This window comes from Balearica regulorum, chromosome 3 (assembly GCF_011004875.1).
Source record: "Balearica regulorum gibbericeps isolate bBalReg1 chromosome 3, bBalReg1.pri, whole genome shotgun sequence".
In the NCBI taxonomy this organism is placed as follows: Eukaryota; Metazoa; Chordata; class Aves; order Gruiformes; family Gruidae; genus Balearica; species Balearica regulorum.
The window spans coordinates 126,041,939-126,065,428 of NC_046186.1; the positions used below are offsets into that span (position 1 = coordinate 126,041,939).

The 23,490-nt window shown below is 44.1% G+C and overlaps 1 protein-coding gene across 4 annotated transcripts in view; it reads right to left on the reverse strand.

Annotated features, from left to right (window-relative positions):
• CFAP61 (cilia and flagella associated protein 61) overlaps positions 1–23,490 on the reverse strand; it is a 115,735-nt gene that overhangs the window by 16,326 nt on the left and 75,919 nt on the right. For all 4 annotated transcript variants that reach the window (XR_012834841.1, XM_075749980.1, XM_075749981.1 and 1 more), the window contains 4 exons: positions 19,115–19,442; positions 18,533–18,624; positions 16,268–16,473; positions 861–951 (listed from right to left, as the gene is read on the reverse strand). Coding sequence is in view for 3 of the 4 variants with exons in the window: in XM_075749980.1 (XP_075606095.1) it covers positions 861–951; positions 16,268–16,473; positions 18,533–18,624; positions 19,115–19,442 (717 nt within the window). In the remaining variant the exon portion in view is untranslated. The remainder of the gene's footprint in view (positions 1–860; positions 952–16,267; positions 16,474–18,532; positions 18,625–19,114; positions 19,443–23,490) is intronic.

The following is a 23,490-nucleotide window of genomic DNA, read 5'->3' on the forward strand; positions in this document are numbered from 1 at the left end:
CTGTGAGCGAATACTTAAAAAAATCCTGCTGTCACACGGAACTCCGTTGCGTTAAATAAAAGCAAAAGCAGCGTGAGGAGAGGGAGGGAAAACTGGTCCCAAGCAGTGGGTTGGAAGTATCAAGATCCAGACTGCAAATTCTGTTTGAGATCGGCCAGAAATTCATCAGGGGGTGGGGGAGGCACTTCTTGGGGGTGTTGGAAATCTGCAGCTAGCAGTTCTTTTCGTGGAGCGCAGGGGGCTTTGGATGTTGAGCAGGCAGAGTTACAGGCTGCTGAGACTTTATGCCTCCGTCTCTTTGGTGCTAAGGCCAAAGCTGTAAACAGCATTAGCAAACATTTTAATTTCATCCTTATTCAGGAAATCCACTTATCGCTGAAAAAGCCAGTCGCTTTCACTCTTTCGGCTACAGAAGCCATTCCCTGTGGGTAGGTGTTGAAAAATCTACTGCTCGTAGGCTCAGCTGAGACAGGTTTAGCATAGCCCGTAGTGTATTCGTATTAGGAAACATTAATAAACAAAGGGGATAACTGAACAAGTAAGCCTCCAGATTCTCCTGGGTAGTTGTACTAAACTGCACGTATAATGCAAAAATGCTGTGAAGGAAAACAAAGCAACTTAAAGTCCTACTGGCAAATTTGAGAATGTGCCCTAATAACGAAACTGAACAATATGAGGTACTTGGTAACGCACACACACCCACACCCCCCCCCGTGAGGTATAGGATCTGCTGGTTTCCCAGAGCAAATAGCTAAACAGAAACCTAAAGCTTTAAGAGAAAGATTGGAGAAGAAACCAAAGTGAACAACACTAACAAATTACCTAAATAATAAAATGCACTCGCCAGTCATTTTTCTTACCTGTTCCGACATCAGGATTTGGCGCAGCTCCTTCTTGAGATCAATAAACCGATCGTGATAGATGGCCATGGACCAAGGTTCCCTGAAGTAGCTGGTTAAAAAAGAAGAAATTTAGTTATCTTGTGAACCTCTCATTAACCACTAATAAAGTATTTACCTGCTTTTTTGCCTTTATAAATTACAGTTCTGGACCCACCATGATCGTTTGTTCATAAAATGCCTCCCGTAACAGCATGGTCAATCAATTCTTTTAATGGATGTTCCTGATGTACAGCCAGCTTCAGTAATTACATTTAAAGTGGCTTAATTCAGAGCTGTGGCAAGACCCAGTGAAGAATCCTGATTTTATCAGAATTTAAAAGCCTGAAGACCTGTAAAGAACGGTGTCTCCATTATCTGTCCTCATTTGAGAAAAGCAGATTGCAGGATTAACTGAACTGCTGCATAAACAAATTAAATTTGTGTAGACAATGACACAAATGTTGTTCATCATTAAGGTTTCTGGATTAATAAAGGCCAGAAAAACAGGCCACCACAGCGTTGCAATATGTTCTTTGCACTAGTACGCCAAAGCTAAATTGAACCTATTCTAGGAGGAAGCTCTTGTAACTTTTTCTTTCAGCAGCAGCATTCATGACAGCATTCTTCTTTGAAAAAGGAGTAAAAGGATGGAGAGGACATGACTCGATGTAGAACCTCAAGGCTGTAAATATAACTAGAGGCAGCTAGATTACAAAGCTATGATTTATTTCTCTTTCCTCTAAAATGAAAAATATTTTTTACAGCTCAAACGAGATGCTCTGCATGTAATTCTTGTTAACGCTAACTGGAGTCAGGAGGTGCGCCACGTTCGTCCCAGTAACGACGGAACAGATGTCAGCAGGGTCACCCAGCAGGTTTTAACAGGGGTGCGTTTGCATGCCTGCGACCAACGTTCTCGTCTTTGGCACGGCAGCACGCGCTCGGCGCTGCTGTCAGGAGTACGCATACGCTATCGCTTGATTCAGTCGCGTGGGCTTTAAATGAACAGCTGGATAAAGCAACTTAAAAGGCACTACGTGAGTTTAATAATTCTGACGTATCTGTCTACAGAAAACTAACATGCAGTTTCCTTTTCGCAGATTTTCTTGCCATGAATGTCATCAAATGGCAGGATTTCCCCCCTCCCACTCTTGAATGAACCTTCAGCTCTCACTAAAGCCCTGCACAATTAATAACGCTTTGTGCACCTGGCAGAACTTTGCCGGGTTTTTACATACTCATCCCATCAGAAGCTCTCTTCCCCTTCCCACTGTGCCCCTTCATCTGCGTCTCTCTTTGTGTCGCAGGCTGGCGGGGCTGCCTCTCCTGGGTTTGCACAGTGTCCAGCACAGCCGGGCTCCCTCCGATAGATGTTTTCACAGTATAAATATTTATTGACACTATGACAAATCCCACGTTCTTGCTATGGTAAGCGCTGCCCAGCCTAGGAGCCTCTGGTAGCACGTTACCACGACTGACACTACCTATTCGTTCAGATACGAAACACTAGAAGAGATGAGCTCAGCTTTAAGTAATTATATACCTGTAACACGTGCAGAGAGCTGGAAAAGAACCGGATATTCCCCAAATATTTAAAACCCCTTCCATTTCAGAAGAGAAACCCCACCCAACAGAAACACTTAATTTTGATATGAGACAGCAAAGCGGGGAAGGGGGGGTGTTATAGAAGAATACACTAAGATAATTAAAGACACTATTTTTACTGATAGGCCCAGCTAAAAGCCCTGTTCCACTGGCCAAACGTTTTGTTTTCAAGCTGGCATCTTAGTTTTCATTCTAACCCCGGTAAGGTGATTTCATCTCTCACTGAGGCACATCTCCCGACGCTGCCAGGTTACATTAAATGACGTTTATACAAGGTTTCGGGGATGCTACGCATTACCGCTACTGTTACCAGCTCAGTTCATAACTGCATTTTTAGCTGTTACCGTCACCGTTCCCAGATTTGGAGCTCACAACCTGGACTGTGTCACCCAGTCTGCATTATTTAATGCAAATAAAATGCCCTTTTCTGGGGAACAGAGAATGTCTTCTCCGATTTTTCTAGATAGGCTGCCAAGAGGAGCTACCAGCGAGCAATTCCCTTTACTTCCCTTCGCCTGAAGAAGTGTAACCACCAGAGGCAATTTAAAGATACGCTTCACAGGAACAGTCCACTTTCTTTGCCGGCTCGGCGTTGCTATCTATTTATCTTTTCAGTTAGAATCACCTTTCTGAAGGGGCACGTGCTGTTTTTGAGAAAGCAGATCTACATATGGCTGCTAAAGGGGAGTTTAATAATGAAAACACCCATGCGAAGCCAAACCAACAAGTTGACTTTCTGAGGCTCGTTCTGAATTTTATTACCACTTCAGCAGCGGTCCCTGAGGGCACGCCGGGGAAGGCTTGAAAGTATAATGCTCTTCAGTGTACGAGATGAAGCTGGCATGCTCCCAACAGAGGCTCAAAGGCTCCTCAACTATCATGAGAACGGCATCTGCCACATGTGTTTGCACCATTTAGTCTTTCATAACCTGCCAGAGCGATCAGGCTAAATATGTACAAGATGACAACGTTTGCCAGGAGCATAACGGGTTTTCAAACTTGGTCACTTCCTAACGGGATCCCCTGCTGGCAGACTTTTATATCGACAGAAGCTATCACGGGAAGGCATTTGTAACGAGATGGGATGAAATGGTCTCCTTTTGAAGACAATAAGCGACATCCTTTTTGTTGCTAGGAAGCTGGTCTCGCCTTTCATTGACAAACAATATTTAAAGTCTGTTCTGCCTCATTTGTGATGTGTAGTCTACGTTAGATCAAAGGGAAGAAGGAGGAAAATATTTAGTGGCGTCCTGTACAAAAGACATGGAATCTTCCCCTTTTCAAGAGACACAGCATTAAATAAAACGGACAAAGTTGGCCACTGCTAGCGAGCAAAACCGGAGCATGCAGCCACACGGCTTTCCGTCTGAGCGCTAGCTGTATTTATTCTCCATTTCATTTGCAACCGCGCACCACGTTCGGAGAACAAGGCTTCTGCCTCTGTGAAAGGTAATTCTGAAGCCGCCGCACGCCCGCGGGGTGTCCCGGCCCTCTAAAGCAGAGGCAGCGAGGACCCGACACCGACCTCCGGCAGCGTTCCTGCCCTCTGCGTCAGGTCTGCATCGCTGACAGCGAGACGTGAAAGCTGGAAAACCTTAGAAATTGAATGAAAAACCTTCAGAATAACACGCTCGTTCATACAACAACAAAACAAAGCACAAGATATAAGGTAAAAAAAATAAATAAATCAGTAATTCAAGTTTTTATAAATCATTTTAAATCCCATGGGAACAAAGTAACAGCAGAAAGGTGAAGACCGGCTCTGTAGAGTGAGCTTATCTACTCTGGTAGACCAACCTGTTACCATTCCCAAGCCTGGCATAGCTGTAGGACTCACACAGATCAGTTTTATCGCACCACTGCACTGTCTTCCAAACTTCTTCCCTTCACGACAATGAAGCAAAGCCAGGCCCGAGTAATTTCCACTTACGTTATTAAAGATGGGCTTCTAAGGACCATTGTTGATTCTGTCTTTATGTGTTTCACACTGGGTGCTTTTCTTGGAAAATTTCAGGTGAAATCCTCTCAAGAAAAAAAATCAGTGGTGGAAAGAGAAACTAAAAGCAGTGCTACGAACGTATCCAACATGGCAAAAACCCCAGAAACTGATTTTTAAAAGAGGTTTTTCTCATTCCTCTCAATGTGAAAATAAATCTCATTATTACAGCCTGAAAAATAGCGGTTTTCTTTTTAATATGAGGATTGTAATACGTTTTTAATTACTTCCATTCCTTTTCTCGCTGCTTCCCCGAGCCTGCTGACAGCCTGACTGGGGACAGGCCTGCGGGCACACCTACCGCACTGGGAACGCAGACCCGACGGCTCATTAAGCTACGTGGAGTAATCCCTCCCTGCAGGTGAGCTTATCAAATTAGCAGAGCGCGCCTGCGCGCCGAGAATCGGGTTAAGGGAACGCGAACCGCGGCCCTCAGCAGCGGGCACGCGCCCCCGCTGACTGCTCTGCTGCGAGAGCGGGACGAGGCGGGGGTCTGCAGACGCTGGAAGGGCAGGCGGGCACCCGCGCCTGGGGACCGTGCCCTCGAGAACCCCTCTGCAGGCTGCTGGCACGTTGTAACTCCGGGTTTTGAGGACGCCGTGTCTGTTGGTGTTCTTCTGCTACTCAAAGCTTTTATGGAGACAATAACACAACCAAATTCAACTCCTTGCATGCCTGCCATTCCCTGCTCCTTCACCGACACGTGTAAACTCGGAGGAAAGAACCAAGTTCAGAAACTCAGGCGATCTATGAAGTGGTTTGAATCTGTTTGCAACTTTTGTTAAATGTCTCTAAATAATCATTAATACAGGTGTCTCGAAATCACGCCCGTTTCTTCACAGAGCAGCCTACAATTCGCTGCTGACCTGCCTTACATCCCATTAAACTCAGTGGGACTCTGGTCAGAGCTGTGTCGTCCATCATCCAGCACTGTACGCGTTTGCAGAGCAGCACACATTTTTGTAGTACACGGTACAAGGTAGAGTCATTGATAATCCCCTGTTAATCTGTAAGTAGCATGGAGTCTCCTTGCCTCTCTGTAGCCTCCCACACTTAGTACAACATGGTGAATTTTCCTAAGCTGGATGTCCATTTTTCTGGGTTTAAATTTCTTTTTTTAAGAAGAAATGCAATGCTTGAAATGCAAAATCTCCAGGCTGTATCGGCTACATCTGGAAGATACTCTATCAGTTCGCAAATACTCAGTCCTCAGAATACTCAAAGTCATTCCTTAGCACCTTTGGATACTTTCAACTTGAACGACTTTGGCAGTTTATGGCCGATGAGCACCTCATTGGTGGTTCTGGCATACGATGGAGAAAGCTACCCAAATGCTGGCGTGCTTTTGCTGCAGCTTTCCTCATTCCTTCTTGGTTTGGCCACTACCTGGGCTAGTCAGGAGAAAGCTGCTGCTATTACCAACACCATGAGCATTTCCTGCTAACTATCACCTGACCAATAATTTTGAAAGATAGCTTGTTTACACAGGTAGAAAGCAAGACTAGTTTGTATAAAATCCCACAAAGCACTACCGGAAAGCATCGCTCTTCATCACCAAGAACATAAAATGTTCCCTGGTTTGCAATTTCTTAAAATTCACTTACAACTGCAGAACTATCAAACAAATGTTGAACCAACAGCGTGGCTGTAGCAAGAAAGCTCTTTAACTCCTGGCTGTATGGTTCTCGCTGAACACCTGTTTGGCCATGCATGTTAGTCACTCCTGTTAAATCCATTAATCTAGGACTCTGTTACTGCTCTGACCCAGTAATTAGCGAAATCAGTAGTCTTACAGACAATGAATCTGTGATTTACTTCATTGGGCAGATTTACAAAATAATGATAGCGTTCACTAATTTATAGGCTGACATTTCTTTTGTACTTTTTGATAAGTAAATCACAGAAATGAAGCCTGTGCTTTTTTACCACCTTTCACAGAATTATGACCAAACCTGCAACGTCTTTTCTTCGGAAGACAACTGGTTTACAACCCCCTTCTTTCTGTCGCTGCAATAGCAAAGCATAGCGCGGTGCAACTAATCCTGCAGTTCTTGCTCCAGAAAAGTGGCCGCTGAATCCAGACCCCATGGAGGACACTACTGGTCCCACTGCGGGTCATGGCTTACACTGTGCGCTGCTTGCCGGCATCTTCCCTTCGCAAACGCTGGTCATCCATCATGACTGACAAATCATTTCTGCTTTCTGCATTTTTAATATCCTGCAAATGTTACATCCAAGAAGTGCCCTTACCTGGAGGCACCACCAGAAAGCAGACCTTCGCGCTGCTCACTTCACGTTGAGATACTGCAGTCCTTTCCTGTTCTAAGGATCCTGAGAGATCTTCTCCCTTATTTCAGCACTGGAATTCGTACAGTTTAGATACTTTACTAGATAGCAGCAGTTACTGCATAGCTGATTCTCACTGAATTGCTCTTTAAACTTTCTAAACTCTGTGTTCTTTGAAATGGATATAAAAACATTGCTGTCTGCTCTTTTTATGAGGAAATTATGGCTGCCCCTGAAATAAGGTTTATTGCATTTTTTGACGTAGCACTATTTCACACGTAATGTATCATGAAAAACAATTAAAAGGAAATTAAATCTGACGCACAAAATCAACAACTGTGCTGTGTGCAGTGGTATGATTGCCTTTCTGCAATTACTTGTTTGTGAATTCAGAGTTCAATCATTCATAATGGCTTGCATAATTATTAATATGAATCAGGAAGGTCCGACTGTAAATTAATGTGGTAAGATTCAGTTGACTAGCCGTTACTTACTAATTTGGACATGAGGTTTCTTAGTAACGTAGCTCTTCATTAGCAAGTTAGCTGCTCCTTAAAAATGACATTAATATATATAATTAATATAGCCACCTAAAGGGCTCTACCATTTGTATTGATTTGCCGTGTAAGTACAGCTTTACCAGTGCACCTTGGGGTTAGCATTTAATTCTGGTAGCAAAAAAGCTGTTAGTGCTTTAATATCCCTTCTTGTGTTCCTCTTGCCTTCTCCTGTCTCTCTCTTCATAAAAAGCACACAAATTTTCCTCTAATTAGGCTGTAAAGCGTACTGAGTAGCATTAGTCCCTCTCAGCCATGCTCACTACCTGCCACATTTCCCTTCTGGTTTTTTTCATCCCTGCAGAAAATAAGTCTCACCGTCTGCATGATGAACAAAAGCCTAAGGTGGAATCCCTTAAATGTAATCAGGGTGTGCTAATGGTATGGGATCCGGCAAATTCCAGACAGCAGGACATTCTAGCATTTCTCTTAATGAACAATCACTCTTCATTTTTGAAAGTCTGGTTTAAAAACAGCTTTTCTATGTAGCATGCATTGCATATTTAAATAATCGCCGATTATCCAGGCTATAAGTAATGAATTTATATCTTCATCTGGCCCTTTTAAAAATAGTACCCAAAACATCAAGTGTTCTTCTTTTTTCCTAACTCACTTGTTACACTCTGAGATTTGAGTTGCGTCAATAAACAGTCCAGTGTGGTGTTTCTGCTTAAACTCTCATTAAATGCCACTGCTTAACAAATCACTTTTAGCCTAATGAAAACAGTACTATGATGTGTGAATTGAACTTAAGTAGAAAAGATCTACATGGTTACTTTAAAATAAGTAAACGCTGTTCATACCGCTCAAAGTATTTTTGAGCATTTAGCTTGTACAGCTAACATGAAAAATGTCACATGAGCGTAAGCAGCAGGGTTTGGAGAGAACAGCTACGGAAACATCCGGTGCTACTATTCACTTTTATAGTTTCTGGGTGGAGCTTTCCAAAGCATCTTAGTGAAGGGGGTCTGACTTTGACTCCCTCCATGCATTTCTGCTGCATGTTCGGCAGCCTCCTGTCCTATTGCGTATCGCTGTCGCTGTTAGGACCTGTGCCACTTTGTGTGGAGTACCCCTTATTCTTTTCGGGGTGCGTCACCTCTTGGGCAGCAACGCCCACCACAGCCAGGCTGCCTGCAGGAAAAGGAGCACTAGCCTGTTCCATGTCGCCTGCCCAGCAGCACTGAGTACAGATCTTCTAACCGACATCTGGGGTGGATCACCACAGATCTACGCACGTGTAAGTTGCTCGTTGCCTTCATATGTGAGTGCTGAATCCTATCTGCTGTTCTGGCACTAGGAAAAAAATTCTTTCGTCACTGTATTTCAGCAAAATCCCCTGTACTTTGTCCCATGCGGAGGTATTGCCCGAGTCATACACCACCCTCCCAACTCCTACTTGCCAAAGAGCCTCTGGTTAACGTCTGCCAATGGGGGCTTCTCCCTGCGGACCTGGCCCCGTACAGCACCAGCTCCCAAACTGACCTTTGCAGCGTGGTAGACGTAGTTGGTTCTCCCAACTGGAGAACCCCAAAGCTGGCAATGGAGATGAGGCACTCGGAGTGCACCTGCATCTTGCTGCAAACAGCTTTGCTACCGTGCAATGAACAGTGGCAAGTTCATCCTCCTCATGGTGCTACTTGAGGCCGCTATGCAGGGCAGACAAATTGCCAGTGAGTTCAACAAGTCCTTAAAATCCTGGAAACCAAGTTATTTTTAAAAAAAAAAAAAGATAACAAAGTCTTTTTGAGCTCAGCTTGGATGTGTCTAAGGTTTCTCCGCTAGTCGTCCTTTAAAATACACCCTGCCTTCTTGGACTCCTTCCCAGGACTGACCCGGTAACGTTCCTCAGCTCTTGGCTGGAAAGCCTAACCTGTACACCCAGCAAAACCTCAACGTCCAGCCTGCGTGCACCAAGATGGCTCCACCATGCAAACTGAAGCGTAGCGAGTACAGATGACTAAAAGCCCACTTTTGGTAAGAACTACGTATAATCACAATATAAATAGAGCACTTAGTACTCTGTGTTACGTGTTATTCAAAACACGTTGATGTAACACCATGTGTTAGTCTATCAGCATGCTTTACAAATTGTTAAATACCAGAAGTGCTTAACATACAGCATCTTACTAACTTCAGCATCACATGGAGAGTAAACCTAGCGGGTCAGACTTTTATGCACTATGTTACCAGATTTGGTTTTCATTACAGCCAAACAAAGCCTACATGAAGCACTTCTATCTCATATTAAAGGCATGATGCCAGTCAGCATCCGTTTGGTTGCCAAGTATCAGGAGACTCCTCTAATTACCCGTTTTGTACTTAAGATGCAGCAGAGGGAGATTCCACCGCTCTGTGGACACGTTCCATAACTTGGCAACTGCCTTACTGTTGCCTTCATCTCGGAAGAATACAAGAGGGTGTAACTGCTGGTTACATTCCTCCTTTGTGAAGCAGTATGGAGCACTGATGACCAGTAACAAATCTGTAAGCTTAAAACTAAAGCATTTCAGAGCTCTCTCCCCAGCCCCCTCTTACCTGCTGCTACGGCAGTGGAAAGAATTTGAAGGCTTTCAAGCGAGCACCGGAGACCTCTGAGGGAAGGGAGGGAGTGTGGTACAGGGGACACTCCACATGAAACCTACTGGAATTTGCTTTCTTTTTCCTTCAAGAGAAGTCTTCCCTCTTGTAAAGAGTCTCCATCTTGGGTGCTCAAATTCCAGTTGAGCCTTTTTGAGATGCAACCTTATGGGAAATGAATAAAAATCACAGAAACTCCTTCCTGAAGTGCATTCCAAATCTAGGCAGTAGTGCTGCTAAATTTCTAGGTGACATAAAAGGTTAGTATACAAAATCCTCGGCTTTAGGATACTGTGTCTTTGGTTCCTGCGAGCTTGCTGCCCCAACATTGGGCAGCTGCACTGTAAGACCTCTCTGCTCAAGAACATCAAGGCTGAAGGCCCAGATGGAGTGAGCACACCTACCGCGGTGGCACGAGGCAGATGGAAGGGTGACCACCGCTGATGGCAACAGTGCCTTTTTCTTGTAGCACAATGACAAGCGAGGATGAGACTTTTCTTGGCCAGGAAATACTGCCTGTCCAAGGCCCTGACAACTTGCCCAGCAGACCTTGGCATCCTGTACAACAGTCAGAGGGATGAAGTGCATCCCACTGTGGCGCAGTCAGAAGAGACAGCTGTCTGACTGGATGTGGTCATCCTCTGGCTTAACAGCCTATTTCCTCAGCTGTTGTTTGCAGAGGTAGAAACAAAAACCTTGGCTCTCAAATTAGTGTTGGGCTAAGTAATGAACTGAGCCCACTCCGATGCTACTCTGACTTAAGCTGGAATACCTAACACCTATGAGAATCAGGCCCAAATATGGCTGCAGAAGCTTAACTATAGGCAATTATTTTTGAAAAAGACTAGTATCTGTTGTTATCACATTAATATCTGTATGACTGGGGTCACAGCTAAGGCAGCTAGGCATTCTGAGGAACATTTATTTTCACTGTGCAGCTGTAGAGTTGCACCAAGACCTACTTTAAAAATGTCCATAGTACCTGCCTGCTAACGAAGGAGAAAGGAAAAGAAACTTTAAAACTCTTTAGTTCCATCAGATACAGTGTTGGCTGGTTTAACTGTGAGAGCTAAAAGCATTGTTTCCCTGAAAAAAAAGTTAATTCAAAAGCATTTGAGGCTTTCAGTGAGCTGTGAAAATAATACAGAGGAGGAGTACCTAACTCACTAAAAGCTTACACTCAAGCGTGCTAGTGCATTTTGTAGCCAAGTGACTGGCAACGCAGATGATTTCACACTGGCTTTCTTGGTTGCTGCTTGCTAGGCTGATAAATTTATGAACCTAAAGTCTCACAGGGCAGCAGTCCGAATGCACGTAACCAGTGTGACTGGGACTGGGGGCGTCGGACCTTAGGTCCTGCAAATCCAGGGGCAGAGGAGCTCCGTTCCTGGCACGGGATGAGGCTGGGACCCCTCCGACCCGCCCCAGGACCAGGGCGGTGCGTGCCCTCCTCCCTGCCTGGTTTCCTCCACAAAGTACTTTACTGCAGCGGGAAGGGAATGGTTTGGGTTGGAAGGGACCTTAGAGATCATCAGGTAAGGGAGGAGGTGAGAGAAGCGATTCCAATCTTACGTTCGGTTGTGGGTCAAGTCCTGCAGCTTTTAATCAATGGAACTTTTCTCTCAGCAAAAGGAAAGGGAATTTATCTCATTACCATTAGCTGCCGTTTCATGCGCACAACTGGAAGGGCTAGCTTACTTCAAGTTAGCTCAGTCTTAAAGGCCTGCTGTTAATGCTAATTTGAACATGGCACTGGCGCATTATGGTCAGGAAATCTGGTATCGTGGGGTTAACTTTCAGCCCTTGTATCGAACGCAAATAAGTGAGGAAATTCATTGCTAGGTGCAGTCTCTAATTATTTAAAAGATAATTTGCATGCTACACAGAAATAAATTAGCTCCCAGGTGACAGCTGTTCCACTGTGTCCATTCCTGGAACTAGATGCCATGCTGGGAAATCTAAATGCAGACCAAAAGATTAAAACATTGTACTGTCTTGCCTTATAGGAAGGCCCTCCCCAAAAAAGAGGCATAAAGAAGGGAGGAGGGGAATGAATGTTTCAAACCAGCAAGTTTAGAAGCTTAACTAACAAACCGCGGCGTTTTCACAGACTACATTTTCTTTTCACTAAGGGCACTTCACATCCTGCTAGAAGATCCTGCAAGTGGATGTAAGTGTAATGTGTACTAGTTTAAAAAGATTTTTTTTTTCAAAGAGAGAAATTCAGTCCTAACATCAGGCTTGCATTCACATTGTCATGTGAGATCATTAGAGAGCACGTCAACACCACCCAAAACAGTTTTTCCTTCTTTTTATCACACACAGAAACCAACAAATGCATTTTCATATTCCTTGCCAAAAGATGACCAGACACCACTTTTTATCTACATAAAAGCCTCAAGACAATCTTCATCTCACAAGAGATGCTAAAACATTTTTCAGTGTAATGGTTTTCTAATAGTCAGTCTTCTCATGGCTAGGTTTTAACACTGTATAGTGTTGTATATTGTACATATACATGTACATTGTATATGGCATTGTATCATGTGGATATATGTGTATTGTATACATGACATGATATTATAATATGTTAAGGGACTGCATTATATTGCCAGCCTTTTTCCATTGTTCTACCTCCTCCTGAAAGAAGCAATTTCCTGTGCCAGTTTGCTTTGTGCTAGGACTGTTCCACGGAGATTACAGGCAGTTTGCCGCCTCCTCCTCTCGCTCTCCCTTTTCTCACCAGTCCTTTCACTCCGCCTTGGCTCCTTTACTGCAGTGGGTTGCTCTGCAGTCTCCCACCTGTTAAACTAGCTAGAGAATCTATCCTCCTCATGGCACAGACGTTTGTAACAGAAACACCAAGGCTGATACGAATGGAAATGTATGTGTGTGTGCGTGAAAGCACCGGAAGAAACAAGTGAGCAAGGACTAAAGAACAGCATATGTTAATCGCTACAGAGCAACATATGTGATTTCAGTCAAATGACCAAATAGCAAGAAGAGAAGGAACAAACCTACCTAAAGATAAGGTACAAAGAAGATGAGAAACACGACTGGAGGCAATAAAAGCACCAGATAAGAAAAACCTGGCAACAGTAATTCAGGAATTTTGCCACAGGCTAATGAGAGGTGAGATAAAATAACGAGGCAAAAGATCCCAAACAACATCCACGTCTAAAGGCTGTAAAAGACAAGTCCAAAATTAGTTCATCAGCAGTAATTAAGAAGAGCTCAGGAGAAGTGATGAGGACCTGATGAGTGGTGTCCCTCTGCGTGGTGCACTAGTGATCCTGGCCAGACCCCGGACACGCAGGTGACCGGGCCTGTGACTATGTGGAGGGGAGAGGACCTTGACCTTGCGCAACTCCAGATCCTGGTGACACAGACCAGTTCAGACAGAAGCAGCCTCGCGGGAGCTGACTGCTCCCCCAGTGAGCGTATATGCTGCCGTCAGGCCCAGCTGCACTTCTTTCCCTTACAGCATTGACTGGCCAGACTCATCCTATTAACAGATCATCGCTAGGATCCTCATCTCTCCTGAGATTTTTAAAATCTCTGTGGATGTTTAGAACTTGATCTTACTTGTAATCCCCCGATCAGCCTGTGCGCTGTGTGGGGAATCTTATCGCGATCACGAGAGTAAGGGAGGCTAATACATTCTTAATTTCTTTCATGAAGAAATAAGCTGTCCGTTCAGAAAGTTAATGTCTCGTCTCTGCAAAATCTGCATGCGTGGCTATCCAGAGTGCAGGTGAGTGCAGCTGCACCGAGGTCCCTGGGCTGGGCTACGCATCCAACACGCAGCAGCAGAGAGAAAGGGAACAAATGCTGGTTTTGTCAGGGTCAGGAAAACACTGCTACCTGTGCTGCAGGCAGAAACTCCAGAGCAAGATGATTTATTCTTCCAGATGTTGATGCTGGTGTCAAAGTTGCTCCTACGTATAACAACTGACACTAACCACATCTGGGCAAACAACAAAGGCACGTCTGGCAACATTTGTGGTTCGTAGAAAAGATTAGGTCACAGCTGGTTTTGCATATTGTAACACCGTGAGACTGATGATGCCTTGCCACAACCTGAATATTGAGTTTCTTCCAGAGCTCGGAATGTATTAGCCGATCAGCATCAGCTGTGACAAGGAAAGAAAATAGTCTGTCATCTTAGCCCACATCTCATACAGTTGTGTCATCCTCCTTCAGTTTCTACTTAACACCTATTGACAATATACTGTTTATGTCAACTTTACATTTGCTGTGTGCCATTCCTCACTCGTAAAACAAACCCAACGTTTTTTATAAATCAAAATCAATCCCTGTAGCAGCAATAATTCACACTCCTCTCAGCAGAGGCATACAGAGGTCCCCTGAAGTGAAATTTATCAAGAAGCATTTTTGTCCAAGAAACTTTTAAACCTCACAGTTGAAGTCTGGGTTCACCCTGTCTTTCAGTACAAGATGAGAAGGAAAAAATGAGGAGGTAGACTCTGTAATATTTACAAGAAGGAGAGAGTGCAGGAAGAGAACTGCAAAACCCATCAGAAGTATGGAGAGTGCCGCATATCCAGTCCCGGCGAAGCCCTGGGTCCTTTTCACAGGAGTTCACCCTTTGAGATGGCAGCTGATACCACTATTCTCAAAATACAGCATCCAAACCAAGCTTTTGTCATTAACTGAAGGGCCTGGCTGAATCCCCTTCCTCCCCGATTTCCACAGACATTCTCATTTCTCTGTCCTTAGCAGCGTACAATGCCTTACCCATATTCTGGTGAAGCTTTTTGACGCTGAAGCAGCAGAAGTGCAAAAGCTAGAGAAAGAGGTGCAGGGACTCAGAGGCTCTTAAGTCCCTGTCTCAAGACACCAGGTGCTTCATTCAGACAGATTTTTCTGAACCAGGAGATTGCTGTTATCGTGCAAAGTTTCTTTTGGACCACAGCACATCCTTTACAGCAAACATGTACAAACTGTTACCTAAGTAACATTGTTTAATCTGAGCATTTCGCTACCATTTATGCCTTTCTTCAAATCAGTTACAAATACAACAAAATCAGACCTGGAGACTTTTAAGGCACAGCTATCAGTTTTGTATCATGATAAAATTTACCATTTGTTTCTGTGCTTAGCTTTCCATCTCTAAACCAGCTTATGTAATGCGGGACTTCACTTCTCCATCTGTGACAGTTTAGGTTCCCAAGCCACCACTTGTGAGGGATTTTTTAAAATGAAAAATCAAAATAAGGCGTATCAGCAAGTTGTTCTTTACCTCCTGTTTCAATTACATGCTCAAAGAATTCTACTCCATGAATGAAACTCAAGCTGGGGGGTTTTGGGGGTTTGGGTGGGTTTTGTTTTTTTTTTTTTTAAATCAAGCTTGACCTCCAAAGCACCTGTTTTCACTGAGACATAAGGAATAAAACAAGCTTGCGGTTTTAGGCCAGGTAATTTTTTTAAGATATGAAATTCTGGAGAAGTAGCAGAAGAATAAAGATATGGTAGATGTCATTTTTTCAGATACTCCTCTCTCCATAACTTCCTTAATTAAGTTTGCATTTCCAAAAGCAATGAAAAACTCTGAGAGGAGACGGCACATAAATCTTGGCTAGAAATAGCCAGCGTCTTTCATCTCTCCCACCACCGGAGAGAACCTCAGTCCTTGCCTCGGAACACTTCGTCCCCAGGACCGCCCTGCGCTTGCTGGGGCGCAGCGCGCAGAGGGGAGCACCTCAGAAAATCCGCGGAACCTGTTTCACTGCTGCACAGCGCTGCGGTGGGACAAGTCCTGCAAGCTGGATGGGGAACCTCCACTAAATAAGCACAGTCCTGACAGCCTCCAGCTGCAAAAGTAAGTTAAAATAACTCCCTTGGACACAGAAGACAGCCTAGAGGATAAACTTTAGGGTTTATCACCAGATGAGCAGGGAAGTTGTTGAGTGCAACTATCATCATCTCCCTAGAAACCTTTGCCTTAAAAATTTGATTCAAAGTGACAAAAATACTGACTTTTAAAAGTGACTTCTGAATATGAATCTTCAGTAAAAAAGGATTGTTCAAGTTCAGCTTAATGAGTTAAGCCAACAAAATATTCTAAGCAAACGTTAAAAAGACACCGAAATGCTCTTTCAGATGCAAGATGGTCAAGTAAACCACTGCTCCTTCTCTAAATAAATCTCAGAGACACGGTTCTTTCCAGGAGGCTCTTCAGGGCTTGCATTACCACTGATAATTTTGCCAAACAATGGAAAATATTTTTTAACATCTATCTTTTGTTCTAAGGGAAAACAGCCAGAAGATAAATTATAATAAAATAAAACTTAAATTCTGCCAGAATGTAGATTTTATGCAGAATGTTGAGTTTATCTTACCTGTAAAGATCGGTAATCTGCCCTTCATTCCAGCGATAATAAAGGTCATTAAGAAGACGCTCATGCTGTCCATACAGGCAAATGTAGTTGGAGACAGGAAAGGGTTCCTTTGAAAAGCAGGTGATGCTATCTACCATACTATATTTGTTGATATGCATCCTGAAATAGTTCCCGTGTCTTGCCTCTCCGGTTATAATCTCCATCCCCTGGAACAGAAAATATACGGAAAGTGGTGGAGACGGAACGATGTACAGGAGATGGCACACGTACAGGATCAGCTAGAGTTTCCTAGCTGGTATTTACCATTTCTTAACATCCACAACCTTTTTTAATCAAGAATACCCATTCCTGGCAAGATGGTTTATACCACAAGGCACTTTGCCATGGTTTGGACACAAAGATTTGCAGTGTGTTTTAGCCCTTCATTAACCGCACACACAACTGTGCGGCGCACGACTGCGTGTGGGGCACACGACTGCACGTCCAGCACGGGCTTTCGCTGCCCAATCCTGAGCACCACGGAGACACCTCAGGGTATCTGGGCCATCTGAACAGGATCCATGGGAGACCTGTGACCCCCCGGAGCAGCAGCCGGAGGGCAGGAGGGATACCCTGCGGCATCCCAAACAACACTAGATGCCTCTGTTTAGGCAACTGAACTCTATTCATCCTGATCTATTACACAGAGTCCATGTTATTGCATGCACACGGCATATCGTGACTATAGGATGCCATCCTGATGAATGAAGAACACACTGGTATACTTTTAGTCACTCTCCAGATTTATAACTATACATATGTATTTTTATATACGTATATACAAACAGTACATGTGCAGAGTCCAGGTCTATGGCACATCATAGAAGCTACAGGATTGTAGGAAGAGGGCTGATACTACCACATGAATTGGTTACAAGCAAACAACCCAAAGATTTCTCATGCACCAGTTAAGCATTTTTGGCTTTGTGTAGAAGTTTTCCAGCAGTCAGACGTATGCTTGTCGGAATAGCCTTCAACAAGGAAAGAAATACCAAGAAGGACCCTGTTCAGTTCTAAACCAACCTCCTAAATTTTATAAATGGCACGATGTACTAGACTGTTCCCTGCAACTGCAGGAGGCTGGGCTTGATCTCTTAGGATGTTTCCTTCAGGCTGTGTTCTAGAATTTTAAATGATAGATTACTATTGCCTTAAATATATGTATATATGCATATACTTACACTACATATATATGCATATGTACATGTGGGTGTATATACACACAGACACATTTATAGATGATTTAGAATTGCTCTCAGTGACTCCCTCTTGCTAATTTGAAGAGGGGCTGCCAAGTGTTGCTAACACCAACTCCGCTATCCACAGAAGAACAATAATGATGGATGTTGTTGCTCAAACTGTAGCATTTAGTTTCAGCTAGTTAAATCAATCACTCAATAAACAACAAAAATGTAAAAATTTGTTTCAAACCTCACATTGCAGTGGGATGATCAAATAGATTGAAGCTATTTTTTAAAGCTGTATTCGTGTTCCAGTTTCATATATTTCTAAGACCTGTTGCTAGGCTACAGTAACCTTTGTTACTTCCACATCTCTCAGCTAATACATTTCACTAGCTTCTCTTACTTCTTTCTTAGGAAATTCTTTTAGGATTTACATGAAGTTTCTGGAGTGGCTTTAAAGATGTTCCCTTTTCAGACAGCAGGTAATCAAAGCTGCAGCAAAAGAATTCTAATCATGTTCTAGCAATTTGGAGTGACAAAACGGATTTTTCTCTCTCTGATAGTCCTTTCTGCTTCCCAGTACATGCTGCTTTGGACAGTTCACCCTGCATCTGCGATGCTGGAAAACAAGGTGAGCCGTGCTTTGATACCTCCCCCCAAAGCATGAATTCCTTTTCAAAAAAATAATTTCTTTCTACAGACCACTGGTGTTCTAGTTTTAAAATCAGTACTGAAGTAGTCTTTTAAAAGCCACTCTGTACATCAACTTCAAGAATGGGCTTGCTGCAGAAATCCCTGAGGAAAAAAGTATAATCCATATGAAACAGGAGCTTGCCTAGGTGGATGGTCCTCTCTGGCTTTCAACTGCATGAATCCAGTCCTTGTCTTATTTCACCAGCTAGGTTCTCCAGTAAGAGAAGCGTGCTTACTCAAGACACTTTTGAAGATGCATGGTACTTATGCGTGTACCTGTGCTATCTTAAATAAGAACATCTTTCCGAATGGAGGACGAAAGAAAGAAAAGTTAAATAATGTAACTTACATGATCACACAGTGCAAGTTCTAAGTCCAAGCGGATGGGGATTTCTGGTTTGGAAATATGCAAGTAATTATAACCTCCAGGAAGAACACCTCCTGCCATAAATGAAAATATGAGATTTAATAAATCATAAACAAAGAATAAAGTATTTGTTTGCTCTCCTTCCCCCATACCTTTTTTTTCCTTTACTAAATGGCTCTAAAATGAAAACAAGGAACTTGTTTTGGTGAACTTCATGTTATAAACTTTTTTTTGGTACTCTTATACATATTGGTGCAGTAGCTACACATATTAAAAAATTCTGATTATAGTTTTATTGAGCTTGGAGTAAAGACACTGAGTTTCACTTGAGCCATTCCATATTTACTACAATATAAATGAAAGCACAAGTTGGCCCGTTATTAGCAAACATCTACAGTGCAAGCTTTTATTGCAACTCGCCTCTCTTCACTGACTACATAAGGAGCTTTGAGGACTTTACTGCCATTAGCTGGCATCTTAGGTGGGACGGACCTACCCTCCTCAGCCAACAGCACAAACACCAAAGAGGGTACAAAAGTACGACAGAAATGCGTTTTGACATACCTTTAATTTTACACCCTTTGTACATGGGGATGAGTCTATCTGTGCATTCTGGTGGCTTAGAAGAGGGCTGAGGGGTTGGATCAAAGAGATTCAGCATAGACGCAGCGAGCTCCGAGCCAATCTCTTTGGAATTGAAGTTGCTGTGTGTCCACTCATCTACATAATATCTCCTGGAGTACTTCGTTAAAGGACCTGCAGCCCTGATACTGACATCATTAGTACGGAATTCGGCATCGATCACAAGTCTTCCATCAAAAACAAGGCAAGCATCATTAATTGCCTTAAAGGTTTCATAATCCACTGTCCTGTAGGCAAAGCTAAAAAATGCCTAAAAAAAAAAAAAAAAAGAGATGTAAACTAAGTGTAGGTTATCATACATTAGTTACTGGCTAATTTCATAAATCAAAACCTACACTTTGTTCTGAATGTTATTCATGTAAAAAAAAAAAAAGAACATGAAATAAAGTATGGTTTTATTTACACAGATAAATATTCTGATCCAGTACTTACAGATACTGAAATTCAAACAAAGACAGTAAAGGGGAGAATTACTAAACTAGACTCATCTACGTCTGGTTATTAGATGAGTTTTATTTTAAAAACTCTAACATTAACTCTGTCAAATAGCCTGAGTGGATGTGCATATTTTCCATGTTAGTATGAGCCTCTGAAATAGACCTGAACCCTTTATGAAGCTGGTTTTCTTCTTTCAAATGCTCAAGCCAAACTGAAAAACTAAGTAATAGAAATGTACAATTCACTTTGCATTTTAGCAGGAAAAAATATTTGTAACACACAGTTACCCAGCTGTTGTGCCTGTTTACCAAAGTATGTCACCATGGCTACCAGCACAGGGATATTCAATGAAACGGAAAGATAGGAAATCTTTCAGATGGTTCAGAGGAGATGTCATCCTCATGCAAGCTACAGCGGCAGAATTAAAGCCAGTGGAAGCTGTGCAGGCCGAGACGGTTCTGAGAGGTATAAAAGGATGAATTTTTCCACGGAAAAGGAAAGCATTCAGGTTTATCGTACTTGAGAGCAATGTAGATTTTGGAAAGCATATCCAAACTTTGCCAGGACTGAAAGACATCTCTGGCTATTCCAGTCCTGGATAATAGGCGTTTCAGGAGGCAGCGTAACGTGTACCTCTGCAGCGCAGCCTCAGAGCAAGGGCACGGCTCCAGGCAGACGTCAGATCCACCGAGATCATCTGGGTCAGCCCAGAGTGAAGTACATTTGGCAGTCAGTCGCTGGATCTGGTAATGAGCACAGCAGACACCCATTCACCATGTTTTGGGTTGTGGGACTGAGGAAAAGATGTGACTTCCATCCTTCGAAAACACTGCCTGTGCTTACTCCTCCTTACAGAGCTGGCCCCGGGGGAGGGATTTATCCTGGGACCAGCATCTACTGCAGCCATGAGCTCGTCTTCCCCACAGGAAGATTTCAAGGGCATTGAAAGAAAATCACCCTAAATCCTTAAATTCCTCCTCTAAGTCTCAAAGAAAAAAGCCAGTGATAATTCCCTTCTTTTGTCTTCTTGTGGCACCTGCACAGTCCCTCTCCTGGGACACGAGGAAGCAGATCAGACCTCATCTCCCCAAAACAGGAGCTGAGGCAGCCCCACCGCGACAAGCACTACAAAGCAGGCGGTGCTGGAAGCGGCCACCGATTCTGCTGGAAGCAGCAACCGATTCGTCCTACGCGTTAGGCATCGGTGTGGAGCAGATGTGCACACAGCACGCCACGCAAAATGTGCTGGATGCCTGAAGAGCCGCTTTGAAATCCAGCGCAGCGCGAGAGTGAGGACTGCGGGGTCCCGCTGCAGCCCTTGCCTTTTGTCTGCACGCTCCACACAGACCCCGCGCATTGATTAGCGGAAAGACTCTTTTGAATTGATTTAGGATGGCACGCATCTGACGTTTCTCTTGATATGTGTTTGCCTAAAAGTGACTTTAGAAAACCGAATCAATGTAAAGAGGCAAAAGGCTATCTGAAATCTGGAACCAAAGACGTGCTTACTGAGGACAGAAGCGACTCTTCAGATGAAGCTGGGGAAGGTAAAACCTGTGTCACCTGGAGGCGTCTCAGTTCTGAAACATGAGCAACAAGGAGCAGGTGAGTGAGGTTCCCATCAGAAGCGGGAGAAGCTACCACTGTGAGCAGCATCTTTGTAGTTGCCTCATACAAAGGATAAACTGAAAGCTGGCAGAACAAAGGTCCCAAAAATAAAGTAAAACAAGAATGCACGCTGGACATTGAGGGTTAAAAGTAATAAGAACGAAAAGGTTCAGAGATGTTTTAAACAAGATCATGGTCTGCAAAGGGTATGGATGAAGACTGACCGCCTCGTTGCTACAATACAGCTTGGGAAGCTCCAGAGCCTTTAATAAAGAGCTTTACCCTTCACCCGTGCCCTCAGCTTTTAAAATGATTAGATGACAAGTTGAATGTTGCTGCCCACCATCAAGAAATATTACTGTACAGGCTGAGGAAAGGGTGAAAAGTTATCAGGCGAGCATGCATTATCTTGCTGCCTTCAACTGGAACAGCCCGAGACATAACTGTATCAGGGCAAACTGACAGCAGCAATATGTCCTTCCCTTAGTGTCAGCCTCAGGGAGGACACGGTTGTGACCTGGGTAAAGGTATTACCCAGTTATACCACCAAACAGCTTTCCTGTGGACTAAGAGCAAGCGTCAGATGCTCACATCGGCTGGACGAGCCAGCTGGAAGAAAAGGCACAGGAAGCAAAGGGAGCTGGAGATTTTAGCAACACTGGTACAGAGGCGATGCGGCAGCAGAGGAGCCAGAGCCCCTGGGCTGGTTTGTATATAAAACAAGTAATGAACTCCGCGCAGTTAAGGGAATTCTAACCATCCAGTAGATCCAAAAATCAGGGAAGCTCTGCCCGCAAGGGCAAGGGGACCACACAGCCCCACGTCCTGCCGGCTGACAGGCAGGACGGCAGCACTGGAGGGGAGGGGACGGCTGCAACCTCCGGGCTGGGAGCCATCTGTCAGCCCGGGAGGGGAGGGAGGGAGGCTGCCGCTGCAGGGAAAGAGATTTTCTCCTGTTGTTTTCATCCTGCAGGACTCAACAAATTAAGCCCCCAAGAACTGCCAATCAACAGTTGATACTGGCTCAAATCCCAAAAGGCCCAGAGCTGCTGCAGCGCCGATTCCTGCACAGCCTGCTCCCTCGTGAATGCAGCTGCCTTCTTGGCGGAGGCTGCTCTCCCGAGCCCCGTCCTCCTCTGCGCTCGTCCTCGCAGGCGGCTAAGAGCAGATAGAGGAGCCATGTAAGACAGCTGAACAGGTTGTGGCGAATATTAAGCCCCTGACATCACCAGTAATTGCACATCTCATCTTAGAGGCTGGATAAGGGACCTCGAGAGGGAAGAACCATGGCTGGAAGGAGGATGGCCGCAGGGCACAGAAGGGCAAGAGAAACAAGCCACAAGGAAACGGGGGTCTTGAAGGAATGGCACAGGCCACACAGGCGAGGCGGTGGGGAAAAGAGGGGGGCTCACAGGGAGGTGGCAAACACACCATAAGTTGCAAGATCAAAAACCACATTGACATCTCTGTGGAAGAAGGATAAAAATAGAAGGATTTCAGGGAGAGAGGAGAGAAACTGAAGAGCTGCATATGAGCAGAGAGTGGGAGGAACGGCACTACTGATACGGGGACCAAAGTCAGGAGACTGCTCGTGGATAAAAGTGCTATGCAAGGTCTTCGCCTCCATCGGGAAGGGCTTCACTATCCACACGTTAAAAAGAAAAGGGTTGGGAAACCCCAGTGACTTAGAGTTCCCAGTGCAGGGGTCCCTGCCAGCTACTGGGAGCTCTCTGGGGCAGCTCTTCCTTTCCAGAAGTACAGGAGACTTGCTGCACCAAGAAGTGTGCCCACAGCGGGGTCATACGGCTTCCTATGGACGCACGTTTTGAAGTGATTATCAGAAGCGCTCGCTCACTTGGATTAGCCCCATCAAGAAAAACAGAACTATTCTGCCCGTTAGAAAAGGCTAAAACCGGTCCCAAATCTCACAGTGGGGCCATACTCGTGAGCGTGTGTGTAGCTGACTCAGATACTGATGTTAAGGTTGAACAAAAATGCAGTCATTCATGTAGAGAGAGAAAAATCTGTTTAAAATATATTTTAATTAATTTACATAGTAGGCCTCTCTATCCTAACATTATTGGTTTCTACTATGACTTCATCAAATCTTAATCAAATGCACACAACTATAGACAGGAGTTACTGTATGCATTTAAATAATAACAGGATTTCTGGAATTATTTAGAAAATTAATTAAGAGTATTTGTCACTCGGCAGTGAAAAACTACTTGTGATTCAGGTGACTTAAATAC